Here is a 17,942-nt window from a genome sequence, read left to right as displayed (position 1 = left end):
GATGTTCCCTCATCGTCAAAAAAAAAAAATGTAATTTCGTTGGTCTGGCGGCCACTTTCTTTGAACATTAGCTCGCTTTCAGCTCCAACTTCAATTAGAAGGAGTTGATTTTGAGAGATCAACAAAAGAACCGACCAAAGCCTTATTAAAGGTCCTAAGAAGATCTCCCGGGTCCTTTGAGAAGCAGTTAAGGAAACAGTGTGCCCTCCATCATATTCTGTTACCGTATTTTATTCGAACTCCAAAGGAAAGTGTCGCTTGGGGGAGGGGGAAGCACTTTGATGAGCGGCGGCCGCGGCCCCTTTTCACTCAGCGGGCTCCCCCTTCCTTCTCCTCCTCCTCACCCAGCGCCCTGTCTGCTCTCCGCGCCCGACCCCGCAGCCTGGGCAGCACGGGTGCTCCCCACTGCGATGCGCCTGGAGGCTCCCTGACTCGCCCTCACACTTACTCCTGTGCAAACTTTTTACCCCGCCTGTCGGGGTGAGGGAGTGGGGGAGATTAGAAACAAGGGGTAGAAATTCCTCGAAAGGGAATAAAGTGCCTAATTTTCAGGAGGAGGTGCCATTTAAAAGATTCTCCTAGCTCAGAGTTGGAACGAAAACTCTTTTTTGCACTTTTAAAAGTCCACCCAGGCAGACGTGTTTGGGAAGTTTGTTCCACTGGGAAATGGGCTTCGCCCGTACGAACAATCCGGGGAAATCGCCTCAAGGAGGCTCCTTACGCAGCATGTGGAAAAAAGTTGAGGGCAGGGGTCTGTGGCCACATTTTCCATCAAAAAGTCCCTGTTAGAGGCAGACTAGGAAAGAGAGAGAAAGAATGAAAAAGAAACTTTCCTATCAAAATGTTTGAATTAAGAAGTAGGGTGTACATGTTAGGGCAAGAGGACGCTGGGCTCCAACGTTTCAGAAGAAGCGCTTAAGACTTGCAAACACCCTTGGTGGGGACCGGGAACCCCGGGAGATGCCGATGAGCAGGTAAGTGGCTGCGCCCTCCCAGTGGGTGCTCTTCCCAGGCGCGAGAGTGCCGAGGCGCCGAGGAGAGATCTGCACGCCCGGAGCTGCTCCCGCGCTCTGCAAAGTAGCCTGCGCCGGCACGAGCCGCCCGCGGCGTCGGTCTCAGGTGGCGGCGCAGAGGAAGGAAACGCTGGGGCCCGCGGCGCCAGGAGAGGGGCCGAGGCCCGGGCTCCTCCAGCCCGCCGCCCCCAGGTCCTGGCGCCCACACCCGGGCGGCTGAGCCCGGTGGCGCGCGGGAGAGCGAAGGAACCGGTTCTCCAGCACTTCGCCTCGTCTCTGCCACTCCCTCCAGAGCGCCGAGAGCGCGAGAGAAGGGCGGGGGCGCCCAGGGCAGACCTGGAGACCCGCGGCCCCCTCCGCGGCCAGGACTCGGGCTCTCCGCTCGCCTCCTCGCCTAGCTCTGAGCCGCTTTTGCCAGCCGAGTCCCGGAGTTAGCGCGCTACCGGGGCGGGGCGGGCGGGAGAGGAGGGCGGGGTGTGGGGGGCGGGGGAGGGCGGGGGCGCGCGGAGGTAACCCCCGGCTCGCGCTGCCATTGCCCGGCTCCCTGTCACTCAGCCCGCGCGGGGTCCCCGATTGGCGGCCTAGCCCCGTTACGCACTCGCCTCGCGTTCACATACCCGGGGAGGGCAGTAGAAAGGTGATCAATCTTCATCAGGCTACATTTCCAATCACCTAAACAACCGAGCAAGACAAGCCACTCCGACAAGGTAAATCGCTTGATTTATTTAGTTTGCAAAGTGACTCTGCAGGACTTCCCAGTCCCCACTGCCTCCACGTTGCACCGGGAGTGCCGCGGTAACGCCGAGCCACCTCCCAACTCTGCCCTCGAATTCCCCCCCTTGCGGCCCCTCGGCGCGATCCCGGGCGAGGCAATGTCCTGAGAACGTGTGGGGCTTAGCAAACAAAGTGTCTGTGCAATAAAGTGAAACCCAGAGGGACACGCACAAAGCCACTGAAAAAAAAGATAGAGGTGGGAGGAAGGAAGTTGGGAAAAGAAAGAAACCTGGGGTCCTACACCAGCCGCCGGGGTAATTCCTGTGCCGCTCTGTTTTGCAGGTTGGCTGCCCGGCGGGTCTCTGTGAGAGATCCAGGTAGATGGTGAACGTCCCCGGCAGCTGAGGGCAGGTAAGGAGAAAGCCGCGGGACCACCCCGGACTCCGGGAGCGCGTTGGTTACCCTTACCTCCCCCTCCTCAAATGGATCCCTACTTCCCCGGTCACCAGCAGGTGGGCGGGGCTGGGGGAGCGGCCTGGCTCCCCTCTTGGTGAGCCGAGGACCCCGGGGCGCTGTCGCGGCCCGCCGCCCCCTCCCCCGCCTCCTCCGAAGTAACCAAGCTGAAGTGCTAAGTTTGGAGAAAGTCTTTGAAAACTCACGCTGCAGCTTCGCAAAGCCGTCGCAGCTTTGAGTCCCATTTTCCTTCGGCCCTAGAGCCCTGGCTTCTTCTCTTCTCGTCCCCTTCCTACAAGCTGGACTCCCTCAGCCCAGGTCTTGGATCCCAGAAGACCCGGGTGGGAACGGGGCAGGGGGGAGCTTCTTTAGCTCTAACTTCTCTGCCTGAACGTCCTAGCCCGAGTCCCTGGCCTGCTTCACAGCGATCCCGCTAAGCGGGGTGTAGCAATGGCCCCCCCAGGGCCCCAGGCCCAGTTTCCAGCGCCCCTCCCTGACCCCTGAGCGTGCCGCCCCGGGTTCCCGGCAGCGGCGGGGGCGAGGCTTCGACCTCCCAGCTCGGGTCTGCGTGGGCTATGCCGCTGAGGCCTAGTTCTCTGTTCTCGACCGTGTCCTGGGGCCGCGGGTTCAGCTACAAGGATGACAGCACGGGACTTGCTGCCCTCCGGCTTCGCAAATCCCCGAGACCCTTTGAGGTGCTAGGTCAGTCACCCTTCACCCCCTGCTGGGACCCTGTGGTCCGCAGCCCAGACTGGACAGAGAAGGCCGGGTGCGCGCTGGCAACGAAGGACGCTGGCCACAGCTGAGGCGCTCCCGACCTCAGGCTGCGTCTTGGGGTCGCCCCCCTCTACAGTGGCCTCTTCGGCGTCCTCTGGCCCTCTGCGAGGCCTGGGCGGGTTATTGCGGTTGAGGTGTGGTGGGATTCCGCGTCAGCGATCTTTCAGTGGCTGGGCACAGAGAGGTCAGCTGGAATGGTGATTGCGGGCTCTGGGGCAGGGGCGCAGCCCTGGAGACCTTTGAAGGAACTAAGTGTCCTAAGTGGACAAGAGGTTGAGGTGCAGTTAACCCTCCACATTGCCTCACCTTGGCCCTTTGTAGTCTCTACCTTTCCAAAAACACTTGAAACAAAATGAAACAACCCCTCATGCTCCGGGAGGCCTGCCGTCTGGGCACCAAGTGAACGTTTGCTTGTGCAACATGAAGCTGGCTTCTGCCGGATTCAGAATTTTGCCTGGACTTGGGAGCTTGCATACTCCGCGGTTCTTGCTCTGACCTCCCCAGCCTGGCCCGGCTTTTGACTTCTCCTTACTCCTATGGACTCCCTACCAGTGTCTTTGGCTCATTCCAACTCTCGAGCCAGACGACCCAGAGAACTTTACTTTTCAAAGCAACTGTGGTTTCTGGGCTAAGGCCTTGTGGATTCCAGTTGACCACCCTGCGCAGTTCTGTAACCTGCCTTCCCTGTCTATCCCGGGGCAAGACTTGGCAGCCAAGTGGCTCCGATTGATGGTTTCCGTGTGTCTCGTATCTTCATAGGCCAGGCCCCCAGACGCATCAGACCCTGAAGGACTGCGGTGGGAGCCCTGCACCGCTTCTGGCCCCTGGTCCCCTGGATCCGTCGGGGCGCCTCCACCCAGCTGTTAGCATGATGTCTTACCTCAAACAACCCCCATACGGCATGAACGGGCTGGGCCTGGCCGGGCCTGCCATGGACCTCCTGCACCCATCCGTGGGCTATCCGGGTGAGCACTAGCCCTCCCGACCCTGCCTCAGCCTCTCCAATGTTGGGACCCCCCAGACTGTTGGGTTTGAGTGCAAGCTTTGTTGCCGAGCAGGCCCAGGGAGTCGGCTGCAATACAGGGCCCACTGCCTGTTTACAATACAGGGCCCACTGCCGGCGCACGGGGCAGAGTCGTGGGCGTGTGAGGTGGGCAGGGCTGAGAAAACGCGCAATGTGAGCCTTCCTGGCCGGGTCACCGGCAACCTTTCTCCTGTTGTGGTCCCACCACCAGCGCAGAGCTCATTTACCTGCGGATTCGCTACCCAGGGGCAGCTAGTGTTTTTCCTTTTCCCCCAACATGGAATGTGTAGTCTGGACACTCCTTAGGCCCTGACAGAAAGAGCCAAACTTTCCTTATGCGAAGCGGCAGGCTGGACTGAAGGAGTATCCTTCCTTCCTAATTAAATTGTCCTCTAAATCGATGTCCTGCATCCATTTTTGCACTGCTGTAGAGGACGACCTGAGCCAAACCCGGGGTTTTTTAGCTCTGGCTCCTTTATGCCATTTATTTTCTCCGAAAGTGTTTTTCAGGTCGTGTTTCTGCCTACCTCTTCCCCACTCCCTGTCCCCCAGCCAGAGAGAGACAGAGACAGAGACAGAGAGAGAGAGAGAGTGCAGGGGAGGGGGGAATGTTGAAGAAGAGAGATTGTAGACTTCTCTTACTTTTTTAACCTCTGAGAGGCATAAAGAGGGGCAGCCCTTGAATCTTGGAGACACTGGCTTCTAGTCGCACATCTGCACTTTCTCCCACCTGTGGCCTCTCAGGCTCGGCCGCCCGAGGGAGTGTCTTTTATTCCCAGTTCGGCTTTCTCTTGCGAAGGCCGAGCTCTGGGCCTGCCAGGGGCCTGCCCAAGTCCTCTATCGCTGGTCCGCGTGGCCACCAATGACCCGCGGCGCCCCCGCGTGTCCCTGCAGCCACTCCACGGAAACAGCGGCGGGAGCGCACCACCTTCACGCGTTCACAGCTGGACGTGCTCGAGGCGCTCTTCGCCAAGACTCGCTACCCTGACATCTTCATGCGGGAGGAGGTGGCGCTCAAGATCAACCTGCCGGAGTCCAGAGTCCAGGTGCGCACTCCCCGGGCTCCAGGGTCTGGGTAGGGGAGCTAAGACTGCTCGGGGAAGGTCTGGGAAGGCTCTTGAGGAGTTCTTGAAGAGACCGTCCTCTGGGGATGGGCTTACAGATTGGGCAGCCCCTCTCGGACTCCCCCTAGCGCTGGGCCCCAGCCAGGAAAGGGGGCAAAAGTTAAAGGAAATGGCTTAGAGCCCTGGATTCCGCCCTTAGCCCTAGAGCGCCTTTGGTATCGGTATCGAAAGTACTTTTTAGAATTGCGGGAGGACTAGGGAGGCTCCCGAATGTAAAGCGCCCTGCAGGCCTGACACTTGCCCCTGCTTCTTTGCCTGCCCCAGGACTTGGCAGTTTCCCTCAGAGGCCTGAATTCTGCCTCTGCCCTTGTCTTCCACCCCGGGCATCCTAGAAATGGAAGAGCGGAGATTGGCCGGAGCCTGGTGCTCTGCCTGGGTCTCATTAGACGCTTCCTCTGCTTACAGAGGATGCCAAGTGCAAAATCCTGCTGCCGGCTTTCTTATTTCTGTTTTTGAGATGAAAGGGTTCCGATGATAATGTTCGGATTCTAACTCAGAACTCTCCTCAAGAGCCATTTGTTTCGCCTCCTTTACTGGAAGGCTTGAGAAGGGGGACCAGGAATGCAGTGCCATGTGCTGGGGCTCTCCCAGAAGAGTAACCATTCCATGTGGTTCCCCACCTGGAGCCAAGAGTCCAACGAAATCTCACCCAGGCTTCCTTCCCGAGTCCCTCAAGTTAGCCTCTGGCCTTGCTCCTACCCCCACCCAAATACTCGCCCTGCCCAGTTCTGGCCTCCAGGAGCTGCTCAGTGAAACGGCTCTGGCCCTAGATTTGGTGACTGTTACACACTCTTCTCTTCGGCTCTGTACCTCTCCGCTGTTGCCTGAGTTCTGTTAGTAGAAAACTGGGCCTCCAAACACACACGGGGCCTCCAAACATACAGGGAAGCAGCCAACAGCAGCAATTTAGAGATGGCAGAACTTCTGGCTCGACAGACTCAAATATTCCGCCCTGGGGCAGAGTTGCGGTAGAGGTGGGGAGGTGCGCATCCCTGCTCTGGAGCCAGCTGAGGAGGGGCTTTGAGCAGAAGGATGGGGGGGAGGGTGGAGGAGCTGGGAACCGAAGTAGGGGGCAGGGTCTGGCCAGGCCAGAGACAGGAAGGGGCGGAGGCCTCGGTGGGAAAGGGTTGCGATATTCTGGGCGGGGAGTTGGGTTCAAGGGGCGGGGGAGCAACAAGCTCCCCTAGTTCCCCTTGACCCACTCTCCTCCCATCCGGCCCACGGCAGGTCTGGTTCAAGAACCGCCGCGCCAAATGCCGCCAGCAGCAGCAGAGCGGGAGTGGAACCAAGAGCCGCCCAGCCAAGAAGAAGTCCTCTCCAGTACGGGAGAGCTCGGGCTCCGAAAGCAGTGGCCAGTTCACGCCGCCAGCTGTGTCCAGCTCTGCCTCGTCTTCTAGCTCAGCGTCCAGCTCTTCCGCCAACCCAGCGGCTGCAGCGGCTGCGGGACTAGGTGGGAATCCGGTGGCCGCTGCGTCGTCACTGAGTACACCGGCTGCTTCATCTATTTGGAGCCCGGCCTCCATCTCGCCAGGCTCAGCGCCCGCGTCCGTGTCAGTGCCGGAGCCACTAGCCGCGCCTAGCAACGCCTCGTGTATGCAGCGCTCGGTAGCTGCAGGCGCCGCCACCGCAGCAGCCTCTTACCCCATGTCTTACGGCCAGGGCGGCAGCTACGGCCAAGGCTACCCTACGCCCTCCTCTTCCTACTTTGGCGGCGTGGACTGCGGCTCATACCTAGCGCCCATGCACTCACATCACCACCCGCACCAGCTCAGCCCCATGGCACCCTCCTCCATGGCGGGCCACCATCACCACCACCCACATGCGCACCACCCGTTGAGTCAATCCTCAGGCCACCATCACCACCATCACCACCACCACCACCAAGGCTACGGTGGCTCCGGGCTTGCCTTCAACTCTGCCGACTGCTTGGATTACAAGGAGCCTGGCGCCGCTGCTGCTTCCTCCGCCTGGAAACTCAACTTCAACTCTCCCGACTGTCTGGACTATAAGGACCAAGCCTCATGGCGGTTCCAGGTCTTGTGAGCCCAGGAATGAGAGAGGAGAAGAAACGCAACTACCTGCGCCCTCCGTGGTCCCCATCCTGTTGCTGCTGCTGCACCGCCCGCCTTTGCCTCGACTTCTCCAAAACTGAATTTTCACCCCCCCAAAAGATGTCCATTGCCTGCACTGCCGCCCCCATTTTTGTGCCACTTGCTTGGGGGGATGTGCAAACCCGCCCTACCCCTTGGATGGGGGGACCGGTGCTTCGGCTTGGCCTACACATTCTATACAGGAGAGATGTATTCTCTCCCCCCTTCAGCCCCTACTAAACTCCTAAGTCTCCCCTTCCAATCTTTCTGGACAGCTATTAAGCACTTGCAGCCTTCGGAGGCTCTTCGCTCTGATCCGCTGTTTGAGCCCAACACTAATTTATTCTTTCTGGACGCTGGAGTCACTAACTGGCGTGTTTCTGCCCATTGGAGCACCCACACACTACTCCAAATCAAAACCACTAAGAGTTCCTCCCGCGCAGACTGCCGCCCCTTCAGCTGCCCTCGATTTTGCTCCACGCCTGCAGGCCAGAGCCTCTCGGCGTTTCTTCCGCCCCAGCTGAGTGCGCTGGGGCGCGCCAGGGCTAGGCCCGCCGGAGGAGCGCGCCCCCAGCCTTCCGCGCACAGAGCCGCATCCCGCCCCGCCCTGCGCTGGACTGGTTCAAGCTTCCGCCTCGGCGGGAATGCTGTACATAGTCAGGTCCGTTCCAGAGACCACTTAAAACTTTTTAGTTGCTGTTGGTTGGTTGAACTGAACATGTCTTAGCACCCAGGAAACAGAACTTTAAGATATATACAGCACATATATATATACATATATATACACATATATAAAAAACAAAAGCAAAACATATTTTCCCTCTGTCCGTTCCCCTTCAGCTCTTCCTCAATCAATGGCGCTTTTTCTTTTTCGGTTGTTGCAAAGCTGCCCTGCCCTCTTCACATCTTCTCCCTCTGTGTATTTATTGAAGAGAACCGCTTGGTTTTAGGAAGCTGGGCACGGGGTATCAGAAGTGTGGAGGAAACAGACAAGTTGGGGTACAGAGGTGGGGGCTGGGCAGGGGCGCAGGGCTGACCCCCTCACCCGGTCTAAGCACAGTGTCGCAATTCCAGTTTACAAACCTAAAACAAGAAAACCAAAACCAGGGAACAAAAAACAAAACAAAACAAAATCCGTAAAAGTACAGCATTAGGGAAAAACAGACAAACCCAGGCCCCAAACCCAGTTCCAACTCCTCTGTCGGCTTCTCTCTTTCAACACCCTTGTTTTGTCTAGTGAGTTTTTAGTGCACCTTCGTTCTCCGAAATCTGCGGAGAGCCCGCGCGCCTGTGTATCAATTTTGGCTTTGGCCGCTTCGTCCAGTAGGTGGGAAAGTAATTTGTAAATTTGATTTGTCTGATGTGAAGATCACAAATTACTTGTTGAAATGTAAGGCAGTCCCCCTCCTCCTCTTTATCTACATTAATTCCCGAAAATAAATGCAAATTAATGAACGGCTCGTCAGTGTTGCTCTTCTGATTCCAGCCTCAGGTCTTGGTCTCCGGGGGCTAAAAGCGAGGGAAACTCCGTGTTAATAACTCGCGTGTTAATGACCTGCGTGAAGCTGGAGGCCAAAGGATGAGGCGGGAGGACCTGGCAAGAGGAGCCCCCAGAAACTTTCGCTTAGGGAGTGTCTCCCCCACCCCCACCACACCCCTCCGTGTCAGCCTGGCCTCTTCCCCCAGGCGTTTTGACCCCGCATCCCCCCTCGCCATCCAGGACAGAGACAGGTGTCAGGACTCAATTCCCGAAGCAATTCCTTTCTCTTCAGAGGCAGGAGCCTGGCACTGATTTCTTCACCCTAATTGCCTGCACCAGAAAGAAGAGGGGGAGGGGAAGAGGGTCGGGAGGCGGGAAAGGATAGCTCTGTAATGCTCTCAGAGCTGAGCCAAAAAGGAAAAGAAAGCAAAACGACAAAAAACCGATCCGTGTCCTGCATGTTGGCAGTAGACAACCTTCCTTGCTGCTGAGCTGTCCCGGGTGGCTTCACCGCGGCTGGGGAATCAGAGTCATTCCTTCCACGTGCTAAGATGTCCCTCTAAGCCCTCAGCTCCTGCCAGAAGTAGCCAAATTACCTTTCTTCGTATTGTAAAGTTCTTTTAAAACATACAAACTCATAACCTGGAAAAGTCGACAAGGACGCGTTTCACTTTGGCAGGGGAAGAAGACGCCTGGCTTGCATCTGGGGGGTCAGGAAGGACAGTTCCATCTCCCTCTGAGGGAAGACGGGGGTGGGGGGAAATCCTCCCCCAGAAAGTGCAGAGCCTGGAACTGTCCAGACTCTGTTTGGCCTGAAACCTCCTGGGTGTAAGGCCATGAATCTGCTCAACTTGCCCACGGGCGGGAAGGAAACAAGGAAACAACGAAAAGTTTCCTGCGAAGTGACCAACATCCCCTATTTTTTAAAAATTCCGTGTGGGACCTCAGAACACACCGTGAGGCGGGATTCGGAGAATGACCCCTCCCGCGCCCCGCGCCCAGCGGGGTCGCAGGGCTGCGAGCCCGGCTGTAGGAAAGCTTTTTCGGCCGCGTCCTCCCTCCGGATTCGGTAGGCCACGCTCGGGCGCGCCCTTCCCACGCCAACAAACCATCTTCCCCGACTCAGCAGAGGCCCACAGGGGGCGCAGCCGCGGCCCCTCCGCACTTGGCCCACCGGCGCCGCCCTGGCGCGCCGGGCCTGAAGGCAGGGCCGGCCCGCGCCCGCGTAGGGTCTCCCTTAGGCGGCGCCTTGGGTGAAATGAGGGGCCAAGCCTGACATGCTGGGGTGCCCCGTGGCACCTCTGGTGCGGACCCCGCACGTGCCGGGGAGAGCTGGCAGGCGGCCAAGACGAGGAGGCTTCCAGCTTGCGCCGCACTGGCCTGGGCACCCGGGCTGCAGGGTCTTTTGGGCGCTCCCCTCAAGTGACCCTGCCTGTAGCGGCCCCAGGGCCGCTTTGGCTCAAGCAGCAGCTGCCAATGCCGCTCGAGGCCCGCGACTCCCTGAGGCGAGCTCTGTGGGGCCCAGCAGTCCTCTTGGCTGCTAAATGGAACGAAACCAGGAGACTCGGCTTTGCACTCGTTTGGACAACTGTGTGGCCTCCGGAGCAAGGTACCTAGATCCTTGGGCCTCAGTTTCGTCGCAGTTGTTATTTGACCCCACTCGGCCTGGGACGTGTCGGAGCTTCACACTTTAGGTCGTGGCTGCGGGCGGGAAGGGCAGATGCGACCCCGTGGGCCGACCCCTCGGGGGTGTCTAGAAGCTTCGGCACCTGGATACTAAGGCGGGAGGGGGCTGGCGGCCAGGCACACCGAGGCCCGGCCGGAGTTCCCGCCGGGGGAACGAGGCTTCGAAAAGAGGCACGTGCTTCTCCCAGGGCCTCCCGGCAGGTGCTGAAACCCCACGGCGCTGAGTGGAAACCGGAAGTGGGAAGGCGCCCTGGGCCTGCCGGGCCGCGGCGCCACCTCAGGCTGCCGGGACGCTGGAGCGTGTGGGATTGGGGTGAGTGCGCCGCCGGGCGGGGGCGGCGGGGGACGGCGGGAGGTGGCCAGGCCCGGCAGGGTGGGGGCGCTGGCGTTGGCCGAGAGTCCCTGGGCAGCGGCGGCGGGAACGCAGAAGGTCCCCCCCAACACCACCCTCGGCCGGCCACCTGTTGACAGGCAGGTTCTTTGAGAACCGACTTCAGCTCGCCCTTCTGTCCAGGAAGTTTGTTCGGTTTGGGTTTAGGTGTTCCTGACTCAATTGGAGCGACTAGAATTGAAGCAACTTAACGAGATTTAGCAACCAGCGAAAATTTAGCAACGTTCAGACGTCAACAGTTTTCTTTCTTTGAGTGGTCAACGAAATCTTGACGTTTTCTACTCATACCTTGTATTCTCTGCTTATACTGTAGGGGCAAAAAGTCTACTCTTAGACGAACGTGTGTGAAGTGCTTTAAGGGTAAGGGATGGGTCATATTTATGATTTTAAAGATTGTTTTTAATCTTAAAACTCTCTCAAGGGCACTGCTTTAATTTGCTGAAGTTCTGAACAGATTCGGTGAAGTGACCTCGTTTGTTGAGCCTTTCTGTAATTTTTTATACCAGTTATTGAGTATAGATAGAGACAGTGTTTCTCTAATTCATTAGTGGTTTTTTTTTTTTTTTTTTTTTTTTTTTGAGAAAAAAATCTTAAAGCTACAGGGCATTAAACGTAAGGGGGAATCTGAGAAGAAAAACAGGTGAAAACCTTAAGACGCTGTATGTCAGCAAATTCATTTCTGCTGAATTACAGAGACCAAAAACCGGAGGGGTTTCATTTCTTGTATCAAAAGAAAATTACTAGTTTTTAATGTATTTTGTGCAAAATAGCAATTTCCACAGCTAAATTGTGATTTTTTTCAGTTGTGAAAATATAAATTCACTACTCGCTCTGGCAGAATTCATTAATGTTAATGATGTCATTAGTGCCTGATGACAAGCCCTAAGGTTTTCTTTAGAGGTACAGAAATAAAATCTGATATATAAATGTTATTATATACATTATTGGTAAAGAGAATCTGTATCATTACTATTCAAGACCAAAAAATCACTTGGCTTCTGATGCGGAATTAATTTAAGAACAGCAACAAGATATTTTTATAAAATTCACTAATTAAAAACAGAACAAGTTCTCAACAAGTTATTCTATATTTTTCACACTTTCTCTCCCTTCCCCCATACATTTTCATGTTTAAAATGAAAATGAAAAAACCCTCAAGAAATATTTATATTAAACAATACTTGAATTGAAACCCACCACATTTTAAATGAATACTAAATAATGACAATATCTTGCCTATTTGACAAGAAAGCATCTTCATTATCTTAAGGAAAGAATCTGTTTTAAATAAATGTTTGGGTGTCTGGACTGCACTTTTTTGAAAACCAGAATCTTTTTTGGCTGTGTTTAGTAGATGGTTCCTGAGAAAGCAATTGTGCCTGTTAATTATCCTGTTATTTACTGATATCTGAAAAAATAATTGAATTTTTGTGTGTGTGGAGGAGGGGAACATGCCATTTTGATCGAATGATTCTTTAATCATGTTTTAAAACTGAGTTATATTTTACTTAAAACACAGGTGCAGTTCCTCAAAAGTTTCAAAAATCAAAAATATTTGTGAAAAAATTCAGTAATTTAGGTGAAATGGCAGTTACATGATACAGCCAAAATTGACACTGCTTTTAAATATATCTAGTTTTTTTCTTGGGAAAAAAATAGAGCAAGGAAGTGTATGGTGTGCTTGAAACTAAAATGCATATCACTCTAATTTATGAAATTGTACACTTTTGTTTCTAAAACTATTACTTGAAAGATAGGGATATGCTTAAAATATATTGGAGTTCTTTCTAACCAAATAGGACTTAGGCTCCATTTAATCAATGATGGTCCATCAAAATTCAAACACTGGAAATCTGTGGTGTTTCTAAAAATTGTGCCTCTTTTACCTCCTTTGAATCTTTTACTTGGTGACTAATATAACTAAAGGGACAAAATTGCATTCCTTTCCAATGGTCACAAATACTTTTTTACAAAGGTTAATCTTTGCTGAACAGATTATGAAAGCTATTTTAGAAATTCTTTTAAAGTGGATTGTAAATTAGGATTTAAGGAACTTGAGTCAAAAATTTTTCAGGATTGGAGTATAAATAGATCATAACTAATCTTTACACTTGGGGTAAAAAATAAAATGTAAGAATAAATGATCTGTGATTCAGCTTCTAAAGAGTGTATAAAACATTTGGTGGCTAAAGAATGTATAAACATTTTCAGTACACAAATATTCTCATGTATGTTCAGAGCTCTGAATGCTTGTAAGATACATCATCTGTCATAGCTATTTCAATAGGAATCATTTTATTTTTAAAATTTATTTTAAAAATTTTGCTGTGAAATATACAAAAGAAATTAAAAAGAGATTTATACACTGCAAGGAATAAAATATACATGGAGCAACAAGTTTTTAACAAATACTTTGAAAAGTAGATTTGTAGTTGGTTACAATATCAATGTTTAAATTTGATGTTGCATAAAATATATCTATTCATGTTTGGGGGATTTGTTAAATCTTTTAGAGTAGTTACTGTTACTACACAGGGACACTTTCTAAGGGAGAAAAGCACTTTAAATCGTAAGATACAAAAAATCTATAGGCCTTTGTAAATTCATAGGGTTTCTTTCTTGGGTGGAAGAGATGTGCTTTATGTCTATTTGTATTTTTAATGAAAGAGCACCCAGATAATCTACCTTCTTGTTTCTCAAGCATGTGAATATTTGACCTCATCCAGAGCTATTGCTTCAAATCTTGATTTCATTGCTGGTGTTTCACTGCTCAAATCCATGTTTCTAGCCCAGACTTCTCTGTTAGACTTTGGATACCATACCTGTACATGAACTAAATAGAGGCTATTGAATTTAAGCCCTTAGGGAAGTTAATGATATGATGTCTGGGACTTGCTTCAAAATAGTCAAGGGAGAGAGAGAGTAGGTCAAAAATAGAAGAAATAAGATTAGCCTTGAGTTGATAATTTTTGAAACTGAGGGAGAATACTAAGACTTTATTATACTATGCTTTTGTAGATTTAAAGTTTTTTCTCTACTGTGAATAAAACATATTTATTAGTTTGTCAAAAGTAGTCTTTGTAGTAGATTGAAAAAATTGCACTTCCCATGCTTTGGTGTTTGTACAATATTATTCACATATATTGTTTTCTTTAATTTGCCCAAGTCTTGTGAAGTTGGCAGTGGTAAAGTGAGACTAAGTGGTTTGGTTACTTATTCAATATTGCATTATTGGTAGGTAGCAGATCTTGGTACTCAGTCTTCAGATTCTATTCTCATTTGCTCTAAGAGGTACCTAAATTTTTAAGTGTATTAACAAACATTAATTTTAAAATACATAACCGTATCATTTGAGAATCTGATTGCCACATTAATATTAATGAAAGATGCTTCATCTAAATTCAAGTTGTAAAAATTTGAGCTTTGGTCATTGAAAATTATTTTTTGGGATGTCCTTACTTTTCTGTTTCTGGGCATCACTTAAATTTCATTTTAATGAATTTTCTGAGAGATATTAACATTAATTGAGGAGACTAGTGTGATACCAAGTCTCATCTTTCTATTTTCCCCATTAATTCCTTATTAATTTTAATTTCTTACTGATTTTCATTTCTAAGTAATTTAAAAATTTCTTATTCGTGGGTTCACATTTATGAGTGGTGTTTTCTGTTCTTGAGTGAGTCTTCTTTGCTCAGAACATTGCTACATTATAGGAGTTCTAATCCAGAGAATAAGTTTAAACCAGATATGGAGTTGGGATTAGATTAATGGCTCTGTATTTGAGGCTTATGTGTAAGTAAACATTCAGGTCTTTTTTTCTCCCCCTAACTACACTAACTTGGAAACATCTATTTTTGAGTTTTGAAGCTTGTAGCTTGATTTTTAAAATCTCGCTAATGGCAAATCCTTGTCTTTTTGGGTAAGTTTTATTTTTCAGAGCTAAGTCTGGAAATTAAGAAATGGGTTAACAAGTTGGGTAGCAGAGATCATATCCCTATAGGTCTCCTTTATTGAAAAGCAAAGAGCAGTGCTCGCTTCGGCAGCACATATACTAAAATTGGAACGATACAGAGAAGATTAGCATGGCCCCTGTACAAGGATGACACGCAAATTCGTGAAGCATTCCACATTTTTTAGAAACTCTTAAAAAAAGAAAAGAAAAGAGCAGAAGTCTTGTTTAAGTTGTACCTTTATTCTTCAGGTTTTTAAAAACCCTTATTTCATGATTCTATTCATGCTGGTAACTTCTTCAGTCTTCCCCTTACTTGATGTGAAAAATAAATGTTGTCTATTCATGTTTATTATGTTTAGAGAAAATAGCACCTATTTTCTCCCTGTATTTTCTCAGTTGAGGCATAAACTTTATTGTGTACTCAGCTCAGCACCTGATAATCCTGCATACCTTTTATTTGAACTTTTTATTAGGAACTGAGATTTTTCTTTACCTGAGATTGTATTCCAATTAATAAGTCAGCTAAACCTTTTATCCCAAGAGAGATTAGAAATCAGCAGGGTTCCTAGAGCTAAGAGAAACCTAAGAGGTTGGACTAAGTTTTCCTGTACTCTCAGCCCTTGGCACAGTGCCAGACACAAGGTAGGACTCAGCAGTGCTTATTGAGTGAATTAAAGAGTGAAGCCCAGTCATCAGCCATGAAACAGATTTATATGTAATTCTTCTCAGATACAGAATTGCCTTTGTTTCTTTCTGATTTTTAAAGTTAGTTTTGAATGGATTTGATAGCATCCTTTCTTAGACTGTTTTGGTCATCCTTAGAAATAAGACTTTTTTGGTTCTCACTATCACATCTCTTTCAAAATTTATTTCATTAAAATTTTATGTTATAAAATTATTTAAAAGTTCATAAAATTTATACGTACATTTTATCAGATGGTTATCAACAACACCATGTAATCACTACCCCCATGTCAAGAAATAGAATATTATTGGGACCACAGAATTTTTTAGGTTCTTCTTTACCCATCATAATCTCTTCTGTCTTGCCAGAGGTAACCGCTATTCTGTTGCTCGTGTTACTGACACTCCTTTACTTATCATGAGGTTATGTCCCGATAAACCCAATAGTAAGTTAAAAATATCATAAGTTTATTGACTAGAGTCAAATTTAAAAAAAAAGAAAATATTGTAAGTCAAAAACACATTTAATACATCTAACCTACCAAACATCATAGCTTAGCCTAACCTACCTTAAATGTGCTAAAGGCATTTATATTAAGCTACAGTTGTGCAAAATAACATAACAGAAAGCCTATTTTATAATAAACTGTTGAATATATCATATAATTTATTGAGAACTGTACTAAAAGTGAAAACCCGAATGAATACACAGGAACTTAACATATGGTTTCTACTGAATGTATATTGCTTTTGCACCATCATAAAATTGAAAAATCCTAAATTGAACCATTGTAAGTTTGGGACTGTCTATAATTTTTTCTTGCATTTCTTTTCTATCTTAACCACCTCTCTATATATTCCTAAACAATTATAGATCTATTTAACCAGTTTTGAATTTTATAAGAATAAAATTATATTGTATTATCTTTGTAACTATTTTCACTTAACATTGTAATTTTTATAATTATGTGTCTGTAGCTTGTTCGTTTTTATTGCTGTATGTTATATAATATTACATAGTGTGAATATACCAAAATTTATCTCTTTTACTGTTGATAGGTGTTTGGGTTGATTCCAGTTTGGGACAGTTATAATCATGCCACTCTGAACATTCTTTTATGCATATCCTGATGCATATAAGAATGCAGGTCTCTAGGGTATGTTCTAGGAGTAAAGTTTCTGAGCCATAAGACATGTATAATGACTAAATGCTGGCATAATTTCCAAATTGGTTGTGTTAGTTCATGTTCTCAAATAGTGAATGAGAATTCTAATTGCTCCATATCTTTGCCAGAGTTTAGTATTGTTAGACTTTAAAAATTTTGTCTCTCTGTTGGGTGTGTAGTAATATCTCGTTGTGGTTTTATTTTGTATTTTCTTGATTACTGATGAGATTGAGGCCCTTTTCATATGTTTGTTGTCTATTTTTATTTCTTCTTTTGTGGAGTGCCTATTCTTCTTATATTTGCCTTTGTCTTTTTTTTCTATTAGATTGTCTGCCTTTTCTCTGATTTGTAAGAGCTCTGTGTATGTTCTGCATATTAGTCCTTTGTCAGTCATATGTGTTGCAGATATTTTCCCCACTTTGTGAATTGCACTTTCACTCTTAGCTGAATTTGTTAAATTTTTTCTTTCTGATTGGTGCTTTTTATGTCTTGTTTAGGGAGTCCTTTCTTACCTCATGATCATGAAAATGCTTCTCTATATTTTCTTATAAAAGATTTCTTTTAAAAGTTTTGCCTTAAATATTTTTCATCTGACTTGTGTGTGTCTGAAGTATTTGGCAATGATTCCTCCTGTTCCTTCTTGAAACTTCATCTGCTCACATGACTGCAAATATCATCTTTATGTTGCTAAAACTCTGTATTTTTTTGGTATTGACTACATTCCTTAGCTGAGACCCTTATTTCCAGCTGCCTCCTGGATCTTTCCGCTTGAATCCAATCAATAACACAACGAATTTGGAAAATATCTGCTACACTGAGCTCATTTTTTAAATTTTTGCTTTCTGTTTAGATTAAATCATCATGTAAGCCAAAGTACATAGTGGAATCTTTGAGATTTTTCCCCTTTCTTTCCCCATCCAAATAGCCATCATGTCCAGGTGATGCTACTTTTGAAATACATCTCAAATCCATTCTTCTTTTCCTTCTCTCCAGTTCCACAATTACTGCTCAGAGTTCCACATAGTCTAGTACAATAGCTTCCTAATTGGTTTTCCTGGCTTCCTTCTATCCCCCTTCTGTAGTCAGTCATTCACACTGCCACAGAGTTTTCTTTCTAAGACAAATCACACCTCTTTCCTGCTTTTATGGCTTTTCATTGCCTTCATTATAACAAAAAGTTTAAACTTTCACATGGCTTCTACCATTACTCTGCGGGAATCTCATGTTTTAGCCACACCAGGCTACTTATTGTTTCCCAAAGAAGCTGCGTACTTTCATTACGACTTTTTTCATGTTGTTCCCTCTGCTTGGAGTAGTCTTCCTTCTACCTCTTCCCACTGGGAAAATCCTATTCCTTCCACCACCATTCCCAGACAGAATTAATCATT

At 48.5% G+C, this 17,942-nt stretch overlaps 1 protein-coding gene and 1 non-coding gene across 4 annotated transcripts; both read left to right on the top strand.

Moving 5' to 3' along the window:
• The first annotated feature begins 1,632 nt into the window (after nt 1–1,632).
• OTX1 (orthodenticle homeobox 1) lies at nt 1,633–8,655 on the top strand. Of its 3 annotated transcripts, none has more exons than XM_010369132.2 (5): nt 1,633–1,720; nt 2,070–2,138; nt 3,717–3,922; nt 4,876–5,027; nt 6,333–8,655. In XM_010369132.2, the coding sequence occupies exons 3-5, from the start codon at nt 3,826–3,828 to the stop codon at nt 7,146–7,148; spliced, it is 1,065 nt and encodes a 354-aa protein (XP_010367434.1). In that variant the 5' UTR covers nt 1,633–1,720; nt 2,070–2,138; nt 3,717–3,825; the 3' UTR covers nt 7,149–8,655. The 3 variants fall into 3 exon arrangements, with proteins under 3 accessions (XP_010367434.1, XP_010367435.1, XP_030777283.1); XM_010369133.2 differs by having other exon boundaries at nt 4,761–5,027; XM_030921423.1 differs by lacking the exons at nt 1,633–1,720; nt 2,070–2,138 and having other exon boundaries at nt 3,826–3,922; nt 6,333–6,508; nt 6,590–6,655; nt 6,686–7,794.
• A 6,124-nt stretch (nt 8,656–14,779) lies between these two features.
• LOC115894497 lies at nt 14,780–14,886 on the top strand. Its single transcript, XR_004054602.1, has one exon. It is a non-coding gene; the product is annotated as a U6 spliceosomal RNA (small nuclear RNA).
• Nucleotides 14,887–17,942: the final 3,056 nt, after the last annotated feature.

The sequence above is a fragment of the Rhinopithecus roxellana genome, chromosome 17 (genome assembly GCF_007565055.1).
Source record: "Rhinopithecus roxellana isolate Shanxi Qingling chromosome 17, ASM756505v1, whole genome shotgun sequence".
In the NCBI taxonomy this organism is placed as follows: Eukaryota; Metazoa; Chordata; class Mammalia; order Primates; family Cercopithecidae; genus Rhinopithecus; species Rhinopithecus roxellana.
Note: the sequence above shows the minus strand (reverse complement) of the source record. Positions and strands in the feature narration are given on the sequence as shown.

What these genes read in the sequence shown, in the direction of transcription:
- OTX1 (XM_010369132.2), top strand. Translation starts at nt 3,826, where the DNA reads ATGATGTCTTACCTCAAACAACCCCCATACGGCATGAACGGGCTGGGC. An exon ending in CCCATCCGTGGGCTATCCGG is followed by an intron (nt 3,923 to 4,875) that starts GTGAGCACTAGC and finishes GTGTCCCTGCAG; the next exon opens with CCACTCCACGGAAACAGCGG. An exon ending in TGCCGGAGTCCAGAGTCCAG is followed by an intron (nt 5,028 to 6,332) that starts GTGCGCACTCCC and finishes GGCCCACGGCAG; the next exon opens with GTCTGGTTCAAGAACCGCCG.